The sequence below is a fragment of the Ursus arctos genome, unplaced genomic scaffold (genome assembly GCF_023065955.2).
Source record: "Ursus arctos isolate Adak ecotype North America unplaced genomic scaffold, UrsArc2.0 scaffold_19, whole genome shotgun sequence".
Classification (NCBI taxonomy): domain Eukaryota; kingdom Metazoa; phylum Chordata; class Mammalia; order Carnivora; family Ursidae; genus Ursus; species Ursus arctos.
The window spans coordinates 40701399-40725217 of record NW_026622863.1 but is presented as its reverse complement, the minus strand read 5'-3'; the positions used below and the strand labels follow the sequence as shown (position 1 = coordinate 40725217).

At 50.6% G+C, this 23819-nt stretch overlaps 1 protein-coding gene across 2 annotated transcripts; it reads right to left on the bottom strand.

Moving 5' to 3' along the window:
• Positions 1 to 12433: 12433 nt before the first annotated feature.
• FXYD5 (FXYD domain containing ion transport regulator 5) lies at positions 12434 to 23749 on the bottom strand. 2 transcript variants are annotated; one of them, XM_026484501.4, is made up of 9 exons: positions 23640 to 23749; positions 22838 to 22898; positions 20960 to 21040; positions 20172 to 20225; positions 18696 to 18821; positions 16043 to 16138; positions 14956 to 14985; positions 14799 to 14873; positions 12434 to 12770 (listed from the first exon to the last, which is right to left on the bottom strand). In XM_026484501.4, the coding sequence occupies exons 2-9, from the start codon at positions 22896 to 22898 to the stop codon at positions 12721 to 12723; spliced, it is 573 nt and encodes a 190-aa protein (XP_026340286.1). In that variant the 5' UTR covers positions 23640 to 23749; the 3' UTR covers positions 12434 to 12720. The 2 variants fall into 2 exon arrangements, with proteins under 2 accessions (XP_026340286.1, XP_026340287.1); XM_026484502.4 differs by lacking the exon at positions 23640 to 23749 and adding an exon at positions 23221 to 23598.
• Between the last annotated feature and the right edge of the window lie 70 nt (positions 23750 to 23819).

Here is a 23819-nt window from a genome sequence, read left to right as displayed (position 1 = left end):
TTCATATCACCCCACGGGACCACCTTAAACATTTCCTGTGGTGGAACAAACTTCCTCAGCTTACTTTTTAAATATGAGAATGTTTTAATTTTGCTCTCACTTTTGAAAGACAGTTGCTGGATATGGAATTCTTGGTTAACAGGTTTTTTTTGTTTTTTCTTTTAAACCTTTGAATATATCTGCCCACTGCCTTCTGTCTTCCAAAGTATCTGATGAGAAATCTGTGATAATTGCATTGAGGATTTCCTGTATGTGACAAGTCACTTCTCTCTTGCTGCTTTCAAGATCCTATCTTTTTTATTTTGGCTTTTGTAAGGTAGCTATGTTTACCACTATACTGCCAATGCACATTTCTTTGGCTTTTGGAAGCTTGATTATAACGTGCTCCAGTGTGGGTCTCTTTGAGTTCACTTTGCTTAGAGTTTGTGGAGATTCTTAGATGTTTATATTCATATCTTTCATCAAATTTGGGAAGTTTTCAGCCATTATTTCTTCCAATATGATCTCTGCCCCTTTCTTTCTTCTTCTAGCACTCCCACAATGTGTATATTGGCCCACTTGTTGGTGTTCCATAGGTCACTTAGGCTCTGTTCGCCTTTTGATCTTTTTTTCTTTCTCTTCTTCAGACTCAATAATTTCCATTGTTCTGTCTTCGAATTCACCAATTCTTTCTTCTGTCTGCTAAAATCTATCATTGAATCCCCCTAGTGAATTTTTCATTTCAGTGATTATACATTTTTGTTCCAGAATCTCTTTTAGGTTTCTTTTCAGGTTTTCTGTCTTTATTGATATTTCCATTTGCTCATACATCATTTTGTTGACTTTCCCCACATATTCTTTTAGTTGTATGAGCTTCTTTAAGGCTGTTATTTTAAAGTCTTTGTCTATTTGATCTGCCACCGGACATTTTTCAGGGGCAGTTGTGGTTGCTTTATTTTTTCCTTTGAATAGGTCATGATTTATTGTTTCTTTGTATGCTTTGTGATCTTTTTGTTGTTGTTGAAAAATGGACATTCGAATCTAAAATATAGTAAATCCTGAAATCAGAGTCTCCTCATCCCCAGGTTTTGCTGTTTTTTGTTATTGGTTTTTCCTTATTTTTTTAAATTGTTAAAGGCTGTTTCTGTGCTAAGGATCAGCCTGGGGTGTAAACTTAAAGTCTTCTGAGGTCTTTTCTGACCTCACGTCTTCCTTGTATGTGCAGTTTTGTGTGTGTGTGTGTGTGTGTGTGTGTGTGTGTGTGTGTGCAGTTGTTTTTGAACGTCCTAGTCTTTACTATCTGGCTCTCAAAAGGGGAAAAAAGAGAAAAATGCAGGTGGGGATAAAAAGGCACCAGCCCTTTAAATCCCCTGGAAGTCACATCAGCTGGAGAGGAAGAGGCTGGAACAATGGGGGAGGTGCAACAATAGGACTGTCTGCCTCTTTACCTGCATCTCTGTGATCAAAAGCAGCAGTGTCTACAAAACAGTATGGAGGTTCCTCAAAGAGTTAAAAATAGAGCTACCCTACAACCCAGGAACTGCACCACTAGGTATTTATCCCAAGGATACAAACATAGTGATTTGAAGGGGCACCTGCACCCCAATGTTTATAGCAGCCATGTCCACAATAGCCAAACTATGGAAAGAGCCCAGATGTCCATCGACAGATGAATGGATAAAGAAGAGGTGGTATGTATACACGATGGAATATTACTCAGCCATCAAAAAGAGTGAAATCTTGCCATTTGCATCAACATGGATGGAACTAGAGGGTATTACGTTAAGTGAAATAAGTCAGTCAGAAAAAGACAAATATCATATGATTTCACTCATATGTAGAATTTCAGAAATAAAACAGATGAACATAGGGCAAGGGGAGGAAAAATAAAATAAGATGAAAATTGAGAGGGAGGCAAACCATAGGAGACGCTGAACTCTAGAAACAAACATAGGGTTGCTGAAGGGGAGGGCAGTGGGGGAATGGGATAACTGGGTGATGGGCATTAAGGAGGGCACTTGATATAATGAGCACTGGGTGTTATATGCAACTGATGAATCACTAAATTCTACCCCCTGAAACTAAAAAAAAAAAAAAAAAAAAGCACTAGTCAGGGATCAGACCATTGATCCCCCAAATTTGGAGGACAAGATGCTTTTTGCCCCCTTTGGTCCTGCAAGGTATATGCAAGCTGCTGCAGGAACACTGCACGGCCACCTGCCACAGGGCTGGGGCTGGGGACTGGGTAGCTGCTACCTCACTAAGAGCTGAAATTAGTGAAAATTAACCACAATTTACCATGCAAGCCTTCCTCTGGAATGTTTCAGGCTTCAGTAGTCTCTGGAGTTCCAAAATGAGCCCGCCAGTGCCATTGCTGTCCAGGTGGGGAGACGGATTCCTTGTGCCTCCTACTCTGCCGTCTTCCCAGAATCCTCCTGGGGTGTCTTTGTTGGGTGATGACAATGTTTTGATATTGGATGTAGTGAAGGTTGTACATATCTGTGAATGTACTAAAAACCATTAGCTTGCACACTTTAAAGATGTGGATTGTATGATGTATAAATCATATTACAAGAAAGCGGTTATTTTTTTTAAAAAGTGCTGCTCTTTCCATGAGGAAAGCAGTTCAATGTAATCAGTCTGCCATCATCAAGCTGACCGACCCTCTTGAGGAAAGGTGCTGGATCAGGGGATTTAGCGCAGGTCTTTGCTGCTGGCAGACTTGGCCCTTTTCAGTGGCATCAGCCAGATCAGCCTTTGTGATTGGAAGTTCTCGTAGCGGATCCCATACGCAGCTCCCCTGGCGGCTCCCCTGGTTGCACGGTTAATGAGCTGCTGGCTGCTGACAGGAGTGGCTGGGGAAAGTGGCTGCCTGGTGTCCACAAAATGGCTTATCCTATCTTCCTAAAATCTTATTTTCTGAGGTCACACTAGTGAGCATCCACATGGGACACAATTCTCCTCTGGACACAATTATCTCTTCCCCAGACCTCTTTGTAGCAGTGTCTGACCATCTGGCCAAACCATTAGTCACAATTGATGAATTGATATAGATCCGTATGTCTGGGCATCTCTTCTTTCAGTCAAAATGGGCAACCAGGTGCACTGCTCAAATTTCCGCCCATCGGCAAAATTTCCCTGTACCTCCATCCTTCAAGGGGGTCCCAGAACAGCGCTGTCCACTTTTGGGTGGTGCCTCCATGTCCTGCAGAACTATAAGTAAACCAGAGTTTTATGTCACCAGAGTATTACTATTTGCAAAACCTGAGGTTTTGGGTTTTTTTCTTCTCAGTCAACTGGTCATAGAGAGCTCCCCATTAGTCATAGGTGAGGTTTGCGAGCGAGAAGGCACTGAAGCAGGAATCATGGATCTGGACGTCAGGGCAACATCCTTGGGCCAAGTACTTACTGCCTTCACCACCTGCTAGAGCCATCTTGTATAAACCACTTCCCAGATCGCTGCTGTGCATGCCTAACTTTGTGACTTCTTGGGTCATACAGCAGGTAATGGTAGGTAGCTCTGTTTGCGTAGTATCATAGAGGCCCAGGGTCAAATATTTAATCTCTACGAAAGCCCACTAGAAAACCAAGAACAGTTTCTCAAAGGTAGAATAATTATTTTCAGAGAATGACCTGACTTTGCTCCAAACTCCTAGAGGTCTACACTGTGATTTACCGATAGGGGGCTGCCAGTCTCCAAACAGTGTCCCCATCTACCACCGACACTTCCAGCACCATCATATCAGCCCGGTTCTGTTGCTGAGCTCTCCCTCATTCTGGATCCCACTCAAAACTCCACAGCTTTCCAGGTTACTCCGTAAATGAGTTACAGCAGTATTCCCAAGTGAGGTACACGCGACTCCAGAATCTAGAGGCTTCCCAGCACTGTGCCTCCCTTTCAGTGTCAGGAGGGGCCATGGGTAGCAACTTCACCTTCACCCAGGAAGGAATACCTCAACATCCCTCCAATCACTGGACCCGAAAAACGTTCACTGAAGTGAAAGGCCACAAATTTTCGTGGGTGGTATTTATTTCCCACTCTCTGGCATGCAGTTGTCTTATTACCAATGTGCCTAAAGTGTTGGCTACTTCTTGCTCCTTCGATCCCATCATCCTAATATCAGCCATGTACAGGGCCAGCGTGATGTCCTGTGGGAAAGGAAGATGACTAAGGTCAGTCCCGACCATCTTATGACACAGGGCTGGAGCACTGGTCTCTGAGCTGGACAGTAAAGCTGTTTCTGACTTTGCTAGCTGAAAACAAACTTCTTCTGTTGGTCTTTACTATCAGGTCTAGATTAAAAAAAAAAAAAAAGCCCATTTTCCAGATCAATAACTGTGTAACAGGTCCCAGGAGATGTGTTGAATGCTCCAGCAACGAAACCCCATTTGGAACAACAGCAGCCATTGGAGCCACCCCCCGCTTACGTTTATGATGACCCACGGTCATCCTCCCAGATCCCTCTGTGTTCTGCACGGGCCGGATAGGCAAGTTGATGGGTCTGTGATGGGAGTCACCACTCGCATCTTTCACGTCTTAATGGTGGCACCAATCTCCGCAATCCCTCCAGGAATGTGGTATTGCTTTTGGTTTAGGAGTTGCACAGGCAGAGAGAGTTCTAGTGGCTTCCACTTGGCTTTTCCAACCATTATATCCCTCCACTCCATGGTTCAGGGAATCAATGTTGGAATTCTTCTAATTGCTCAATATGTCTATTCCAATTATGCATTTCAGTCTTGAGCAAATATCCACAGGGTGGATTCAGTGACCAATTAGGCCTTCTGTGAGACAGAACTTCCCCCGAAATCTGTTGATCACCTGACTCCCATGGCCCCACTCTGACTAGTGAACTACTAGCTCCTGGGATTCCAGGAACTACAGTCAGTTTCCACCCAGTGTGCAGTCATGCTTGGAAAATCTGGTTATTTCCTTTCCCCCAGTGTACAGCTGCCTGGCAAATGGCCACAGGTCTCCTTGGAGAAGTCTAGGAGAAAGATTCACAGCATACACTGTGGGCAGCGTAAGAGGGTCCTTCCTCAAAGGAACGTGGCGTCTCCTTTCATCAAAAGCTCAAGTGTCGGAAGTGATTGAGGCGCCATGACTCCTGTTTGGGTCATTCAGCTCAGAATTCATTCACTAGACCCAGAACTCGTCCACTAATTCAGATCAAGCAAGACTTTAGTAGGTTGCCGACCTATTTCATTTTGAAGGGTGCATGACAAACTAGGAAACGCCAACAAGCTCCGCAAGTCAGACTGTTCTCGTTACTGGTTGAGCTTCACTATCCACTATGGAAACCGTGCCACCTTATCTTTGGTGTGTAAGTGCCCCCAGGATCCCTGCCACCTCTGCTCTGTCATGCCTATTGCACTTAGAGATCCCAGTTCAAGGAAAGCCATTTCTACTAGAATTTCTGACCTTCAAAGAAGACTCACCATGGAGCTCTTCAAGGACACTAGGACTCCTTCCTATGAATTTATTTCTGCCAGCCACATGACAGCTAATGATGGTGACATGATCATGGCTCTTTAACACCCCTTTCCCTGCTGCTCTGTGTGTATAAGCAAGTCTGAAATGACAAAGCTACTCGGTATTTCAATCTTTCAAATCCTGTGTGGGTTTCTTTCCAGCTTTACCGAGCTATCATTGATAAATAAAAATTATATATATTTCAGAGGTCCAGTGTGCTGTTTTGATATATGTACACATCGTGAAATGATTACCACAATCAAGCTAATTAACATTCTCATCCCCTTTGTGTGTGTGGTGGGAACACCTAAGGTCTACTCTCTTGGCGAAACTCAGTATTACTGTAATAAATGCAGTATTGTTAACTATAGTCACTGTGCTGTTCATTAGATCCCTGGAATTGACCCATTTTGTATAATTGGAACTTTTTGCCCTTTGACCAGCATCTCCCCATTTCTCCCATCCCCCAGCCTCTGGCAACCACCACTCCACTCTCTGCTTTTATGAATTTGATTTTTATAGATTCCACTTACAAGTGATATCATGCAGTATTTATTTCTCTTGTGTCTGGCTTATTTTACGTAGCATAGTGTCCTCCAGGTCCCAAGCCTTCTGGATACCTTCCTCTCTAGCAGGAGTCAGCAAACTATAGCCCAGGGACCAAATCTAGCGTACAGGCTGTTTTGTATGGCCTGCAGGCTAAAAATGGTTCTCACATTTTTAAAAATGTATTTGAGAGAGAGAGGGAGAGAGAGAGAGAAAGAGAGTGCGCACGAGAAAGGGGAGGAGCAGAGGGAGAGGGACAAGCAGACTTGGCACTAGGCGCAGAGCCCAACACAGGGCTCCATCCCAGGACCCTGGGATCATGACCTGAGCCAAAGGCAGGCACTTAACCCACTGAGCCACCCAGGCATCCCAATTTTCACATTTTTAATTGAAATAAAATCAAAAGAAGAATAATACGGCGTGACACATGCAAATGATAGGAAATTCACATCTCAGTGTCCATAAATAAACTCTTATTGGGACACAGCCATGCTCGTTCCTTTTCAAATTGTCTTTGGCTGCTTTTCCACTCTAATGCCAGAACTCCAGCTGACACTGGCCTATAAACCCTAAAACATATACTATCTGGCCTTTTCCAGAAAAGGTTTGCTGACTCATGCTCTGCGGGTACACCAAGGAACCTCTGACATTTTAACCTAGTACAGGCCACCTTTGGGTACATGTGTCAGTCAAACAACCAAGCAAACCATCAGAGATATTCTTAGACCCTTACGTTCAAACAGAGAAGCCAGAATCTCTGCTTAGTGGGCCAAATCGATACATTTGGCCCGATCCAATTTTATATTCTGCTACCACCTTGATTCAGCACAATGAAGACCCATTTCCATACACATTCTACAGTTTTCTGTTGATGTAAATTGGCATATGGAAATTGGCAGTCGTTCTAGCGATCTCCTCATGGGTCCTATTTTGCTCCTCACCCTCTGTTGGGACTTGAGTGTGGGTACAGGTCTTAAAGGCAAGAGAAGATTTTGGGAGGATCAATTTTAGGAGGGTCCTTGCAAGGTGGCGATGTTAGGGAAGGCCTTTATAGTTTCTTCAAGCAAGAGAAGACCCAGGCAGCGCTGCAGGCTCACTCGATGGGTGAAGGAGACTTGACAACCTTGTTAGAATCTGCCCATACATCCTAATCCCAATCCCAACTCTCTTGGCTCCCGTTTCTCCCCACTCAATGCCCTAGCGTTAACAAAAGGACCGTGTGAGGTTGGAAGTTGGATGGGAATTGTAATTCGGCCACCCACAGGATTTCACTTCGAGCATGGTTTTCAGAACTCTTGGCCCTGTCTCTGTGAGAAACTCTCAAGAGTTTCTCTCCTTGCAGTCACGGATACGTTCAAGTCCCTTGGACAGCTCTTGAGCTGGGGCTCTAAAGCCCTAAGCTCACCATTTTCCTTCCTCATGCTTTCCAGCACTGTTAGAGGCAACAGCCAACTCATTACATGCCCTATTTTTACTAAAATGTCCTATGGAAGCAAATACTTGGTCACCCAGGGCCTTGCCTCGTGACACAGAAAGTTACTGGTACTGATCTGAGTAACCACTTTGCCATTTTGTGCCCTGGACGATCAGTGTCCCCTTGACCACTGGAAACAGGGTCGTAAATGCCTTTAAATCTAATTAGATCAGAGAACCAATTGTCCGTGACCTTGGTGGTGCAATGTCCCATGGAAGCCAGGGCTCCCATCACAGGGCTAAGCACACAGCTGGTGCGGGAGTTGCAGGAGCTGAAAGAGGGGGAGGTTGGGACAGATGCAGGCCTGGCAGCTGCCTTCTACCAATGAGATGAGTCGCAGATGAGCGACAGCTCGTGTGAGCCACAAAACGGCTGCTGCTTCAACCCCGACCCCGAAATCCCCCACGAGAACGTCTCTTGCGGCCCACCCTAACCAGAAGCGTACAGAGAGGGGAATGCTGGGAAACATCATTTAACCTGGCTGAGTGGACTCATCGCAGAGGCACTTCACTGGGTGTTTCAAAGGCTGTTTAATCTCCCCGCCAGCAGGACCTCACCAACTCACCAACCTCCCTATCAACAACACCTCTCTGAAGCAGACATTGGAAGCCCCTCCGAACAGCCCAAGAAAAAGCACGAGGTAGTCTTCTGTGAAGAAAGCAGATTCCTTCCAGTTAGTGTGATTTGGCCTTAATTCTTCCAGAACAAGAATCTTGTCAGTATTGTGCTCGGGAGCCTGGCTGCTTTCCGAGAGCAATTCCATTAGGTCTTGGCAAGGCTTCCCTCCCCTGATGTAAGAGCGGAGGAGGCTGCAGTAAGACACCACAACAGAAAAGGGGGTCCTGTGCCAGAAGGGGTTCGGGCAGCAGATTGACTGCTTTGGAGAGCACTGGGGGCACTGTGGGAATGATTTCTGGATGTCTTTTCCAAGTCTGAGATTCAGTGTTCTGTCCCCTGGAGGTTTCCACAGACTCCAGTCTTAAGAATTACCTTCTTTTTTCATATTTGAATAGAAATAGCTTGAGTCCCCATCCTTAACTTAGGAGACGCTCAGCAGCCTCCCCACCATACCAACACATTCCTTGGGGCTCTTGTTTTCCATGATGGTGTTCAGGGTGTCATGGACGCAGCTAAAAGGCTACATTTCCCAATTTCTTGTTGTAGATAGAGGTGGCCAACCGGAAGTAACTAAAAGTCTTTGGGAGGGGATCCTGGGATCCCCTTTTTAAGAGGACGAAACTCACCTAGTGGTGCCTTCCCCACCACACCTTTTTCTTTTCTTCTTTTTTTTTTTCCTCTGGAATTGACATGATGGTGGAAGCTCCTGCAGCCATTTTGTGATCTTGAGGATTAGAGCCACATGCCAAGGATGGCAGAGCAGTAAGTCAGGGGGACCCTACTCCCTTATGACACCAAGGAACCCCTTCTCCAGCCTCGGACTACACACTTTATTGTTCTGTTATGCGAGGGAGAAATAAATCACCTTGTTGAAGCCACTGTTGTTTCTGGCTTATGTCTCTTAACATGGAATACGGTTTCTGAGTTCAGAATTCTTGGTATGTGAGATAATTAATTACCTTCCTTTGTGACAATACCCAGTTCCCTCGCTATAAGAAGATTGTAGTTCCTGCCCTCTTGAACTCAGACGTGGCTGTGTGATTTGCTCTAGCTGGTGAAATGTGAGCAGAAATGATGTGTGTGTCCCTTCTGGCAGAGACTACAAAAGCCAGCGTGTGTCTCACCTTCTTCTCTCTTCTTTCTTTCACTGATAACCGGAGATGTTTCCGACAGGGGCTTCTCCATCAGCTTAGGTCACATCATCGCTCCCAGCCAACCCATGATGAGCATGAGCTGTGAGTGCAAACACACCTTTGCCATCGTAAGCCACGGAGAGTTTGAGATCATTCCCGTCAATTTCCAGCAAAAATGGGTTGGTCTGATATAGGGAATAAGGAGCTGACACACTTTTTGGAAAGGCTGGTGGAGCAAGCTCTAGGCTAAGACTTTGCAAATGATTCCCAGAACCTGACTCTAAGGAAAAATTCGCCTCCACTCCTGTGTTTGCTTGTTTACGCTCACACTATCAATACGCCAAGCAATTCTCTGTGACCCCAGCTGGGTGTCCTACCATTCAGCTCAATTCTGACACGAACCAGAGTGAACGCAGACCCCGCAGGTGAAGAGCTCAGTCCCATGAGACTGCCCCTCCCCCCACTTCTGATGCCAACGGCTGGTAGGTCCCAGGTTACCCACAACTTCTGTCAAATGTGACTACAACTTGGGGGTTCCCCTGATTCCCTCACCTTGGACTTTTATTTGCCAGAATGGCTCCTAGAACTCAGGGAAATGTTGATGTTTACCAGTTTATCATATCACAGAGGCTATGATGAAGGATATAGATGGAAAACCAGGTGAAGAGATACACAGGGCGAGGTCTGGGAGAATCCTGAGTGTGGGAGCTTCTGTGCCCGGTGCAGCTGAGTGTGTCACCACCCCGCCAGCCCGTGGCTATGTCCACCAAACAGGTTGCTCTCCGAACCCTGTAATTTTGGGATTTTTATGGAGGCTTCATCACGTAGGCATGATTGACCGCTAACTCAATTTCCAGCCCCTCTCCCTCCTCCAGAGGATGGGGGTGGGATGGGAAGTTTCAAGCTTCTGATCATACCTTGGTCTTTCTGGTGATCAGAGCCATCTAGAAGCCTACCACCCCTTGCCTCATTAGAACAAACGATACTCCTGTCAGGAAATCCCTGGGGTTGTAGGAGCCCTGAGCCAGGCACTGGGAGCAAAACCCAATATACGTATTACCTATGATTTCACAATACCTGAACCAACCCCCTTAGGGAGCTTCTCCTTCCACCTCAGTTCTGAGCCCCCCGCCCCTTCCATGGCACCTTCAGAACCCTGATCCAGGGCGCAGGAGTCATCACCACGCAGACACAGCTCCTGTTTTGTTCCCCGTTTGTTGTGCTTGGGGTTGAGGTATAACTTCGCGTAAAAAGCACACAAATCTGAAGCATACGGTTCAGTCAGTTCTGACCGACAAAGATGTTCACGTAACCTGCGCCACCAGCACGGACAGAACATGTCAGTCTTTCAAGAACATTCCCTCATGCCTCTCCTCAGTCAGCGCCCCACCCCCACAGGAGGGGCAACATAGTAGTAGGAAAGGCAACTATTATTCTGACTGATCTCACCACCACTTCGTCTTGCTCACCCCAGAACTTCATGTAAGGGGTATTATACAGTCCGTGCGCTTTGGCACCCGGCTCCTTTCACTCAGGCTAATGCATTTGTGTTTCCTCCATGTTGCTGTGTAATGTCTCCTGTTTAGTGTTGAGTGGTAACCCTTCGCAACATATGCCACTGTTCATATCCACTCACGTGCGTGTGTGTGTGTGTGTGTGCATATAATATATCTATGAGTGACATTCCCTCCTGATGGGTTAGGCATCTCGTTAGCAGCTGGTGGATGGCAATCAAAAATATTTTTAGAATCCCCCATATGCATATATTACATACTGTATACATCACACATATAATGTACATACTATGTCTATGGAATATATACAATAGTATTATACATAGTATCTCTACACATATACATCATATATATCACGCATGTACACATGCTATGTATCACATGTAATACGTGTTTGTTTTCAATGGATTTGTCCAATTTATTTTTTATTTGAGAGAGAGAGTGAGCGCAAGCAGGGAAAGGAGCAGAGGGGGAGGGAGAGGGAGGAGGAAAGAACCTCAAGCAGGCTCTGCGCTGAGTGCAGAGCCCGATGCGGGGCTGGATCTCAGGACCCTGAGATCATGACCTGAGCCCAAACCAAGAGCCGGACACTTAGCCGACTGAGCCACCCAGGCGCCCCTCAATGGATTTATCCTGATGGCTACCTTCTGCTTACATGAAGCAGTACCGGTTTTCCATATACAATTGTTCCTTTGAAAATACATGTATTAAGTTGAAAAGGGAGGTGATCTCTTGAAAAAGCGAGTAATAATACAGGTAGGATGAAATAATACACGTGGGGTGAAAATGTGGCAAAAAGAGAAGAGTATATAAAGAGTCAGATTATTTGGGATATACTCTGATATTTTTCTTTTCTATTTTATTACTTCTTTTTCTTTTTCTTTTTTTTTTTATGCCACTCACAGCCCGTGAAACTGATTTCATAACCCATGAGTAGGCTGTGACCCGAGGTCTATGAACTCCTGTTATGCAACCGCCTGTGAACGGGACCTTGTCTCTTCACTTTGTCATCATGGCCCTTACACTGGGGGGAGCGGCCTCTGCCCCCGGCCCCGGGCTTCACAGGGCCTACTCTGGCCTTACCCGGCGGAGCCCCTCTCCAGGGCCTTCAGGAAGTGCCCACCAGAGCATGCGCCCCTTCTCGATCCTGCTCTGGGGCCCTGAGGCCCTGGAAATCCCTGCCCCAACGGCTCTGGGCCCTCCTCCCCAGGGCCTGCGTGGCCTTCCTGGTGGGCATCCCACTCCGCCGAGAGGCGGCCCAGAGGCAGTCATTTGTGGCTGGGGGTGTGGATGGAGTTTGGATGCACAGGCCGGGGCATCTACACTCGTGTGTGAGGCCCCTCGCAGTGACGGAAGGATCTGGAGTGTAAAGAAAAGCAGGCCGCCGTGGGTCCGGGACCTCCACTGGCGCTTGGCCAGTTACTGGTACTACCTACCAAGGTGAGGGGTGAGCTGGCGTTGGACACCAGGCCAGGGTCTCACACTGCCCAGCACCAATCCAGTGCGGACACTCTTGCCGGCCAGAGACCCTGTGGCCTGCTGTCCCATCCCTCCTGCCTCACACCAGCCAGGCCCTGTTCACCGTACCCCCTGCCTTGGCTTTTGAGTCTGTGACCCGCTCCCTTCACTCCTCAGGGGGCCCGTCCCCAGTCCCAGCCGCTTTCTTCCACTCCCCAGTCATGAATGATCAGAGACCATGGGCAAGGACCACTGTGCTTTACTTTTCGTCTGAACAGAATGGGTAACTTGGCGGACAGTCCCCAGGGAGCCTGGGCGGCCCTCTGGGTGGGTTGGGTAGTAAGGGTAGGGGCCTTGGGCCATCAGCCCCGGCTCTGGCTCCATCCGGGTCTTCCCTTGCACGCCGGGCTTTACTGACTATTCTGTAGGCTCCACGAGGGGAGGGAGGTGGCTGGGCACAGTGAGCTGGTGGGGACTCAGTCTTGGGGTGCCCATCGACTGGGTTGCCGGCCCCTCCTTCCGATGGTCTCACCTGTTACGATTCCGGCATAATTGGGGTAACCGCCTACACTTGCCACCTGTGGGTGAAGGAAAGGGATCAGTCATGAGTTGGAACAACATTGATTATTGCGTGTGCTCTGGTGCTGGGGGACAAGGCCCACCAGCCCTGCCCCTCGGGAAGCTCTGGGTCAACCCTGAGCCAGGAGAAGAGCTAGTTCAAGGGCCCCCAAGGGAACAGCCTCCCACACACACAGAGGAGCCCTTTGAAAACCCATCCGAACTTGTGTGTGATTCATTCGTTCAGCAAATATTTACTGAGCACCTACTATGTGCCAGGCTCTGATTTCCAACTGGGAGCACAGCCGGGGATAGGAATGAACAAAATCCCTGCCCTGGTAAAACTGATTGTCTAGTCGGGGAGACTGAAAATAAACAAAATGACTAAGCCAAGTGTACAGACAGTGATATCAGAAGAAAACTAAAGCCAGGAGGGAGGCAGGGAGGCCCAGGGGCCAGGGGTATCCTCACAGCGATGACTAGAGGGGCCTCACTGAGCAGGTGACATTTGAACACATCGAAGGAGGTGAGGGGGGAGCCACATGGACGTCTAGAGGAAGGGTGTTCCAGGCAGAGGGAATGGCCGGTGCAAAGGCCCTGAGGTAGGAGGAGACAGGTGGTCTTAATGGACAACCAGGGGCTGGACCAAGATGAATGAGGGGGTGGGATCTCAGAAGACATGTCTCCTGGCTGCCACCCTTGCCTCCTCACCTCTTTCTACTCGCCGCCGGGCTCACACGGCCCCAGCCACCCTGGCCTTTTCCTGTGGTTATTGCAACACACTCAGCTCATTCCTGCCTCTGGGGCTTTGTCCTTGCTGCTCCCTTTACCTGTTTTTTAAATCGTCTTTCTCATCATCAAGAATCAGTCCTGATCTTATCTCTTTAGAGGGAGTGTCTCTCCCCATCCCTCTTGGCTTGTCATTCTGCTCTGTTTTTCTTCTGGCAATTACCTCTCTCAGTGTCCACTCTGCTCATTAATGCACTTACTGTTTACTGTCATTCCTCCACTGGATGTGCGCTCCCTGAGGGCAGGGACCAGGGCATGGGGTGGGCCCAGAGTAGGTGCCCACAAATGACTTTCACCAGAACAAGTGATGGCCCCAGAGCTGACTTTCAGGCTCTGCCCTCACACAGACCTGGGTCCAGTCCTTCCCTGATTTTGGTGTGCTGTCTGACCTTGGGCACACCCCTCAGTTCTCTGAGCCTCACTTTTCCCATGGCGGTAGGGGCAGGGGGAGAGGGGGGTGTGGACAGAGCCCCAGCACAAGGTCAGGATCAATAAACAACGGAGGCAGTGTTCCTCGAGCCCTGGATTCAGTGTGGGGCAGGCAGACACTAGAGATCTCTGCTCACCACTGTTAGCGTTCCGCCTCCCACCTTAGACAGAAAAGACGTGGCTGTGTGCGTTTTCCTGATGGGGTGTTTTAGTTCATTGGCAGCATTTAAAAAACTGTTTGAAAAATTCTTTTTTCTGTTTGTTATTCTCTCTTTGCCCCCATTCCCCGTACAACGCTGGGCTCTGTGCAATGCTGCCCCGCCCTCATGAGACAGCAGCCCCCGGCCCCTTGCCTTCTAGCCAAGCACTGGCAGGGAGGCCATGGCCGGAGAGAGAGGTTCCGGTATCTGATACCCTCCACTCCTGCTCCCACCTGGTGGCCTTACAGGGGGTAGGGGCTGGAAACCTCTCAAGCCGGTGGCCCCGCCTACAGTTCTGTCCCCACCAGCCCCTGGAGCCACCACTCCCTCCAGTCACCCCTCCCAGCTGCAGGGACAGGGCTCCCTGTTGCTGTGCCATCCTGCTGCGACCAGAAGAACCACCCAGCTGAGCCCAGCCTACATTTCCAAAGGGCACAGCTGAGCGCTAAGTACATGGTGATCATTGCAAGCCGTTGACTTCTGGAGTGGTTTATATGGACACGTAGCTGATATGCCTCATTTAAAACCACTTTCCCCGGGGGGGCCTTGAAGAACTGAAACCCTGAGTCAAAGTTCAAGCCAAAGCTCCTCCCTCCCAGGCTCGGTGCCTCCCCCAGGTCCGAGTCTCACTGGTGAGGATGACGATGCCCGTGATGAACAGCACAGCTGCGACCAGCAGCCCCCGCTTCCGGAGCGTGTCCTCGTCTGCAGGGGGAAAAAATGACGGAGTATGGCAAGAGGTGCCTCCCTCCCTCCCTCCTCCCACAGCCTCCCATGGGTAACTTACCATAGGTGAAGGGGTCATCCTCACTGGAGCCTGGGGGGACAGACAGGGAGCAAGTCAGAGTTCAGCAAAAATTGGGGAGTGAAGCAGTGAATGGCAGAGTCAGGGAAGGGGGACTTGGGTCTCTGCTTTAGGACACTTAGAACCAAAGCCTCATATGACACACCACGTGGCTCCCACCTCCTCTCCTCACATCCCTGCTCACCCAGATGCTCCAGCTCCACCAGCTACCCTGATGGTGGCCATGCCAGGCCCCTCTCACCTCAGGGCCTTTGCACCGGCTGCTGCCTCTGCCTTGAACACCTTCCCAGACATCTACATGACTGCCCCTCACTCCTTCTCAGAGAGGTCTCCCTGGCCCTTATGGAAAATGCTCTCCAGTCACCTCTGACCCTAATGCTGCTTTATTTCTCTTGATAGCAGCTTTAAACTACCCGATACATAATTCTTAGTATTTTTTGTCTCTATCCCCCCACTTGGAATGTCTGCTCCATGAGGGGAGAGATTTTTGTCCGCCTCGTTCACTGCTGCATCTCTGGCACCAAGAACGCAGTAAGTGCTCGTGAATATGTTTTGAATGAATGAATGAATGAATGAATGAATGAACTCTCTACCTGACCTGTGGACGTATCATTTCCATCTGTTCAGTGGGTTTGGCTGGGCCGGAAGTAGAAGATAAGACCACAAGGGGACGAATCAAGGTGTCCCTCAAACAGAGCTCCCTGCCTGACCCCCAAACTGATCTCACATGCATGAGTAATTCCTGCTGAGACCAGAAGAACCACTCAACAGAGCCCAGACAAAACTTCCAAATTGCAGCCCTGCGAGCTTAATCAGTGGTTGTGGTTTTAAGCCACTGGGGATCAGGGTGGTTTGCAGGCTGCAATCATTCATGGATTCATTTGTCTACCCAGACATTTATTGGCTCTCTACCTTACACCCCCCGCCACCCTCTTCCAGCCTCGAACTCACGTATCCACCCAACACATGTTTACGGAGGACTATTTCATGCCAAGCAGGGTTCCAGGGGCTAGAAATACACAGTGGATAGGAACTAGCCTGTTTCCAGTCTGGGAAGGGAGTTACTGACCGGTAGGCCCGAGGACAGGGTCCGGCCTGACGCCTTTGCCCGGAGACTGCCTCTTGGAGAGCGTGGTGCCTTTAGTGGGTTCGGCAGAGGGGGTGGCTAGAAGGGAGCAGAGAGCAGAAGTGAGTCGTGGAGCAGACAAGGGACGAGAACGATGTCGCTGAATGTCTGTACTCAGGAGACCCTCTCCTCCACTTCTACACATTCAGTGGGCAGGCACGGTATCCCCCCACCCGTACCCCCGGGACAGTGAGGAATGGCAGGTATGGAAATACCGAACGAGCCTGCACCCCCTGGTTAAGACCAGCTGTCCCAGCCCCCTGACTCCTCCCCCAGGACCTTCTGGGCTGCCTCATAATCAGGGAAGCAAAGGATAGCATCCTTCTGAGCCAGGCAGGGGGGCTTCCAGAACATGGGCCCAGCACCAGGATTAAGAGAGAGTGAGAGCACAGGCAGGGCAGAGGAAGAGGGAAAAGCCGGGAGCCTGACATGGGGCTCAATTCCAGGACCCTGGGATCGTGACCTGAGCCGAAGGCAGCGGCTTAACCGACTGAGCCACCCAGGCGCCCCAGCACCTCACTTCTTAAGTATGAACCAGCAGGCAAGGATCACGAGATGTTTGGGAAAGCCGTGGCCAAAGGAAGGCTCAAGCCAGACCAGAAGCAAGGACAGACACACAGCGACCACAGGGATCGTAAAGTGCTGTGTGGTGCTGTGGGGTGCTAGAGAGCCAAGGCTCGAATTCTGGTTCTGCCACTTTGGGCTATGTGGCCCAGGGCCAGTGGAGTAACCTCTCTGGGCCCCAGCTGCCTTCCTGTGAAATGAGGTTTCAACAGTTCCTACCACGCAGGGTGGCTGTGAGCCGTGAAGGAGTGAACACGGGAAAGCTTAGCACAGTGCTCGGCAGGGAGCAAACTCTCCGCAAATGGGGCTGTTAGCCCGCAGCAGCTCTCATGCCACCTTCCTGGGAACAGCTTCCCCTTTCTTTGGGGGGACTGTTCCCGCTTTCCCAGTCCACCTGGGTCTATTGTAATGCAGGCCACAAGGGGGAGCATGTGACCCAGGCTCCTCCTTCCCTGGGACCTTCCACACTGAGAGTAGGCATTCTGAGGGACAAGGAGGTGAAGTTTGGGAGCTCTGAGCTTGCAGATGGCAGGAGCCATTTCCTCACCAGCGGGAAGACAAGGTCCGGCACAAGAGAAACAAAGATGAAGGAGGGAGAGAGGCGCTGGGGGCATTTGTGCTCAGGCTCCGGGCGAGCTGGAGGCTCTAAGGTGCCTTTTACCACCTGGCTCTGTGACCCCCTCGGCCCAGCTGAATTTCTGTCACATAGAGTCAGGATCATGATCTCATAACACAGAGTAACTCGGGTCAACACGGACTCACAGCAAGTGAATCTGGAGATGTGAGAATGCTTTCTCAATCGGGAAGTATGGACACAGTCGCTATACGCCCCACCTCCACTTTTGTGGAAAATAGAAAAGTTCTCTTCTCCAAGACACTTTATTTCCATCTGTTCTGAAATTGTTTTAATAGACAGGCTCAGTCAGAATTAGATGTTTTAGTGCCATCACTGGAAAACTATAATGATTATAAAAATCCACAAGGGAAACGACATGGCCTTAGAGGTGATGCTCTTGTGCAGTGCCCAGTCTGCACAACTGTGCAAGTATGTCAGCCAGGGAATGGCCCAAGCTACAGTACTTTCCAGTTGGGGTTGTTCCTCAAATATGGGTCAGACAGGCATTGGAGGCCACCTGCTGCCTTCACCTTGACTCAGCTTTCTTTCCCATTCTTCTGAAATACTAACTACTCACTGGTCCTGAGGGGAACTACCTCTTCCCTGACTGTGGGTCTATGCAGTTCAGGCAGGGTTGACCCTGCTCTCTTCCCCAGAGTGGGCACAAGACTCGGGCCTAACCAGTCAGAGCAATCCATTTCCCTGGCTCCCTTTGGCCAGACATGGGCACGTGACCCCAGCTGGCCCAATGAGAGTTAACTCTATGCCTTGGGCTAGAGATGAGAAAGAGATGTGCTCTTTCTGCTGGGTTTGTGACCTAAATAGAGCTATGGGATTATCTTTGCCACCAAGAGGGGAAAAGAAACTTGAGAACTTGCGAAGGTAGACAACGGAGCTGAGAGACAGACAGCAAGTCACTTATGACGACAATGCCTGCACACCTTGATCCAGCTGTTCCTGAAATCATGCATCTGGACTTTACAGAACATATATAGCCAATAAATCTATTTTATTTTTAGTTGCATTTGCGGTATTTCACATGAAAAGCTCCTGCTCTAACATGAAGAGGTTTACAAAGGAAACGCCTACATCCACATTTCCAAGCACCAGCCCTATAAAGGAACCTGAGCAAGAGTCCCTCAGGTTTGGGAAATGCTGTATACGAGAAGCTCCCGTAGGGGTTGCTTGCTGCAAACGATCATTACTAAGACTCCAAGAAGTCCCGCCAAAAAGAAATGTGTTTAACTTAAACTCAGAATTTCCCAAATACCCTTGACTGTAAATCAAAACAGAGTTTTTGAAAATGTATGAACAATTCCCCAAACAGGTGCTCCGAGAAATGTACTTGGGGAACTGCTGACCCAGATAGAGAATTAAACAAAATTTGTATGTGGCCCTTCTAGTCCCAGGCCCTACCTTCTGGGCCGCTCTTGCCAGTCCTCGGGCCTGTTGCTAGAAGCCCGTGCATTCCTGTCGGTTGCGGAGACTGGGTCCCCTCTCTTTGCGGGGACTGGGTCTCCTCTTCCCGCTCCTGTGTTGTTCCTAATCAGGTCGGATGAGCGAGGGAAAGGTGAGCAACGAGTGAATCAGGGACATGCAGATTCATAAAACAGCAAGGGGCCCTCTCCCTCTCCTCAGGTTGGCAAACATCAAGGACGGTCATGTTCTAGGTGTCGCTGTGTGGGCGGGAAAGGGGGAATCCGCGCAGCCACTTCCCAAGTGGCTTTGAAAACACATTTCACTGTTCGTTTCTTTTGCCCCATAGTGTTATGGGTAAAAGCCGGGTTCCGGGACCCCAGTCCCACGTGTGTCCCTGACTCGTGGCGATGCCTTGAGTGAGTTGTTCTGAGCCTCTGTTTCCTTGTCTGTAAAGTGAGGCTGTTCTATCTCAGAGGGTTTGTGCGGGGGCTGAATGAGTGAACACAGGTCAGATATTTAGAACCACGACCAATATAGAATAAGGCGTTTGCTTCAGGAGGGACCGAGGTTGCTCATTGTGGTGCTGGGTGTAGGCGAAAAGACGAAGATGTTCACAAGATGCACAAGCTTCATTAACCGCGCGCAGACGCCCAGCGGAGCACCGCGCAGAGCGCAAAAGAACAAGACGAGCGTTTATATAGGACTGTGGGGAGAGCTTCCAAACACCGTTGCATGGCGGTGGGGGGGGAGCAAGTTGCAGAATAACCATCATTTTACAAATGATCTGCTCACAGACACACACCTCCCAGTCAGGATATTTTCTGCAGGCAATACCCCCGTGGCCCAGCATCACTGGGGGGCTACTCCCCACCCAGTGCCAGCAGTGGGGGCCTCTCAGAGACAGGGGAAGAGACCAGCATGGGGGATGGACCAAGGGATTTCATCTCGCCTATGATACTTGTATTACTTCCAAGCAGAATGCGGGCATGTGCTACTGTATCATTACATATTAACGGAGATATCGGGGTGCACTTTTGGAATTATGTTATACTCCAAGAAACAGTTCAAAACTGGTTTGAGAACTCAAAAAAGGCAAAAGGTACAGAGATTGAAGGAAGGAAGGAATGGCCTTGGCACATGGGGAGTAGCTGGGGTGTTTGCAAAGCTCTATTCCTTGAGCTGGGTGCCGGTCATGGAGGGGTTCAATTGAGAGTAATCTGTTTAAGTTCTACGTTTATGGGTTTTGTACTTTTCGACATGTGTATTGTTTTTCATGATTTCAAAAGATTCGTTTCTACAGAAGTGGAGGTGGGTGGCTGACTGCCCCACCTCAAAGTAAGCCAGAGGATTCAGAGCTGGGGGACTGAAATGAGTAACCGTGGACCCGGACCCGGAGTGTGGGAGGAAGAGAGGGAGCGGCGTCTGTCCCCGGCCCCGGCGCCCGCTCCCGCCCCCTTGCCCTGCCCCACTCACCACCAGTCTGCAGGGTTGTCTGAGGGGTGGACTGGGGCTCTAGGTGGCCTGCGTCTGGAGTCCGGAAATAGGGAGAGAAGAGAGAGACGATGTGGAGAAGGTCCATGGGTGGAGGAACGGGGATTTCCGTAGCAACTCAATTTTGATATAATTGAAATGAATTAACCCAGCCATTTGCTAACAACCCAACTGCCACGCCTGCACCTCCCCTGCCTCCTCCCTCCCCTCCCACAGATGTGCATCCCCCTACTCAGAACCCATCCACCTCTGGTAAGAGCCCCTGGAACTTTCCTTATGAACCACCCTCCCCTGAGTCCGGGGCCACTTCTGTCAGCGAGGCTGGCACCAGCCTTGCGGGAGGTTGGACCTGAGACCGGGGTCTGGCCAATCCGCTTTGGCTGGTGGCCACAATGATCAGCTCACTGTTGGACTTGTCACCTGAGCCTGGTCAGGGACGCTCAGTCCTGCGACTTTTACTGGACTGGGGAAGGGGAAACCCGCTTTCCTCTGGCTTCTTAGCAGGAAGGATGGAAGCCTCAGGTCTCTAGAGGCCAGCCTGGCCCCATAAAAGGAGAATCCAGCCAACACAGGAAAGATAGGACCAAGAGATGGAGACAGGTTCCTGATAGCATCATTTGAGCACCTAGACCGAGCCATGCCTGAAGGCCTATCACCAGACTTTCCGATTGCACAAACCCAAAATTCCTGAGTGGTCTGAGCTTGAGATTTTTGTGGCTGTTGTTATTTGCAGTGACAGGATCTTGACAGATCCATCCCTCTTTCCTCACCTGGGGCCGGCGTCAGGGCATGAATGTTCACACTGGCTGGGTCTTCTGGAGAGGTGAATGTGGCCTCCTTCAATATCTGTCCTGGGAAATTCAGGGCGAGGAGTCAGAGAGGAGCCTCTGGTCCCCCTTCTCTCATCACCACCCCTTGCCCTCCCCTCTGAAGCTGTGGGTGGTAGCTCAGGACATGTTGGTGGAGTGACAGACAGACAGACATTTGAATGGGGTACCGTCCATGGTCCCGGAAGTGTTTTAAGAAGCGCTGCTGCCCAGCACTCTTCCTCCAGCCTCTCTCCCTGCCCATCCTTGTGGGATGGGAGAGGCCATTTGGCCTAGTGAACCCAGGTCCTAAAGTCAGCTGGGGCTGTGGTCTCATTCTGCTTCCAACGACTTCCTCGCTATGTGACCTGGAGCGGGTGAAGTCCTCTGTCTGAGCCTCAGCTGTCTCATCTGCAAAGTGGGGATAATAACTGAATCTGCTTCTCAGGGCTGTAGGACACGACAGAGGAAAGGGTCTCCCCCAACTCCCTGATACAGCCACTGCTCCTGCCCTGGCCCAGCCTCATCCTCTCTGGCCTGGACATCCCTCCCTGGGCTCCCTGCCTTCATCCCTGCAGTCTGCTCCCCACCTGTAGCCGGGGGGGGGGGGGGAGCCTGTGAACCCCTGAGTCAGGTCAAGGCCCTGCTGGTGGAGAGCCCCCTCTTTGCTCCGAATACAAATCAAAGTACTCGTGGGGCCCTCAGGCCCCTTCCATCTGGTCTCCTGTCACCCCTCTCACCTTACCTCTTCCCACCCTGCCCTTGTTCACCCCAGGCCAGCCAGCGACCTGGCCTGCCCGCTGTTCTTCACACTCACCGGACTTGTTGGACTTGTCACCTATCCCCCAGATGCCTGCTTGGCTCATTCCCTCATCTCCTTCGAGTGTCTGCCCTAATGTTGCCTTCTAGTGAGGTCTTCCCTGGCCGCCCCGTCTAAACAATCCTTCTAACTCTTCTCTGTTTTTCTCCATAGCACCCATCACCTTCGCGTAGTATGTAATTTACTGATGGATTGTTTATCGCCTGGCTTTCCCGACTAGAATGTGAGCTCCTGTTTGATGCGTTGCTGTTCCCCCAGTGCATCGATTCAGATCTGGCACGTCGCAGCTGCTCAGTGAATAGTTGGTGAATGATTGAAAGAATACATGAAAACCATGTTATCAAAGACAAATGGGGCAGCTTCAGTGGAGGGTATGTTCCGGGTTCTGGGGGCAAGAAAGAGGGTCATATCCCAGCCTCACCACTCACTAGCCTCTGGCACAGGGTACTTAACCTTGCTGAGCCTCAATATTCTCATCCATAAAATGGGCATGACAGTCTGTATAACCGAGTAGAGCTGAAGTCGAGATGAGTTCACATATGCAACGCCTGCCATGTAGAAAGTACCTACAAATGCCTGCTGCCTTCAGGAAACACTTCCCAGGCAGGGGGACACCTCCAACTCTGGAATGGCCCCAGCTCACCCCCTTTTCCTAACGTGTATCACCCGGGTATCCACGGAGCTGCTTTGCTGGGACCCTAGGGTTCCTGGCTGCTCGGTAGAAAACTGACACCAATCTCCGGCCAAGTCAAACTCAGTGAGTTCTTCTTGGAGGTGAAATGGAGGGTGCTCAGCAGGACTGGCTCTGGCCAGACTCATTGGAGGCGGCCACCCAGGTGCGAGGTGTCCGAAGAGGGTGTAACCCTGGCCCAGTCACCAAGACCCCACTTCCTGGTGCTGGCTCAGGAGGAGGGTGAAGACCCCGGGCAGGGCATCCGAATTCACCAGGTGCCCACCCACCCCACCAGAGCACTCAAAGCGGGGCACTCTGGGGCAGAGTGGGGACAAGGGCTCAGCCTTACCTCTGGTGGGGAGAATCAAGCCAATGATGGTGAGGAGACACAGGCGACCAGACGGCGACATCTATGGGGCGAGCCGGAGCTGGGGTCAGCCATGATGTCACTGAGGCGGGCCCCCGGCAGCACCCACACACACACCAGCCCCGGTGGGGATCCTGCAGCCCCTTCTTTACCCAGAGCAAGCGCCTCTGGCTTCAAGGACCCCTGCCAGGGCTGACAGCTGGTTTCCAGGGCAGAGGGAGGGTTCTAGAAGTGCAGGGAGGCCCTGGCAACCACCCCCTTCTTCCGTCTGCAGGCCCCCAAAGAAAACAAGAAGCATTAGACCAAATGGGGCTTCCAGCAGCAGCCACTGCACAGGGACACCCCTGGGGCAGAGAAGAACTTACCCCCAAAGCACTGACCCTACAGGGCCCAGGAGTGGATCAGGGGGCCTGGTGCCTCCCTCCGGGGCTGTCCCCAGAGGCGAGGAGTCAGCAAGGAGGGGAAAGAGGAAGAATGAGTAATGTGCTCCCGATCTCAGAGGAAAAAGTGAGCTGGTGTCAGGGGCCTCGCCGCCCCAGGGACAATAGAGCAGGATGCCGGGCACCTCTAGGAGACCCGGTCCGAGAGGGTCTGCGGAGAGCTGGGGAGACTGAGGCAGGAGGAAGAGGAGCCCGAAGCCCACCGTGGTGCCGGAGAGCAGGCGCGGAGACGTGAGCATGAGCGGGGGGCAGAGAGGCACCGAAAAGGGCAGTCCTCCAGGCACCTGAGCCCGGCCCCCGGGCAGAGGGCAGGCGGGCGCGGGCGGATCGGAGGAGAGACTTACGTCAGAGCCAGGGGTCCCAAGCCGGCAGCCTCGTGGACAGAGGGCAGCGGCAGTGGCTGCGTCCCGGCGGAGGGTGTGGCCAGGGGAGAGCTGGCGGGCGGGGACCGAGACGGGCTCAGTCATTTCCTCTCGGGTTTCCTGGCTTCAGAGCCCGCGGTGGGAGCAGGAGGGGGAGACGCT

Bases quoted from the DNA above. Each gene is read 5' to 3' on its own strand.
- FXYD5 (XM_026484501.4), bottom strand. From the start codon at position 22,898: ATGTCGCCGTCTGGTCGCCTGTGTCTCCTCACCATCATTGGCTTGATT. The intron at 16,139-18,695 runs GTAGGGCCTGGG...GCTCCCTTCTAG, and splicing joins TGGCAAGAGCGGCCCAGAAG to CCACCCCCTCTGCCGAACCC. The intron at 14,874-14,955 runs GTAAGTTACCCA...TTCCCCCTGCAG, and splicing joins GGATGACCCCTTCACCTATG to ACGAGGACACGCTCCGGAAG.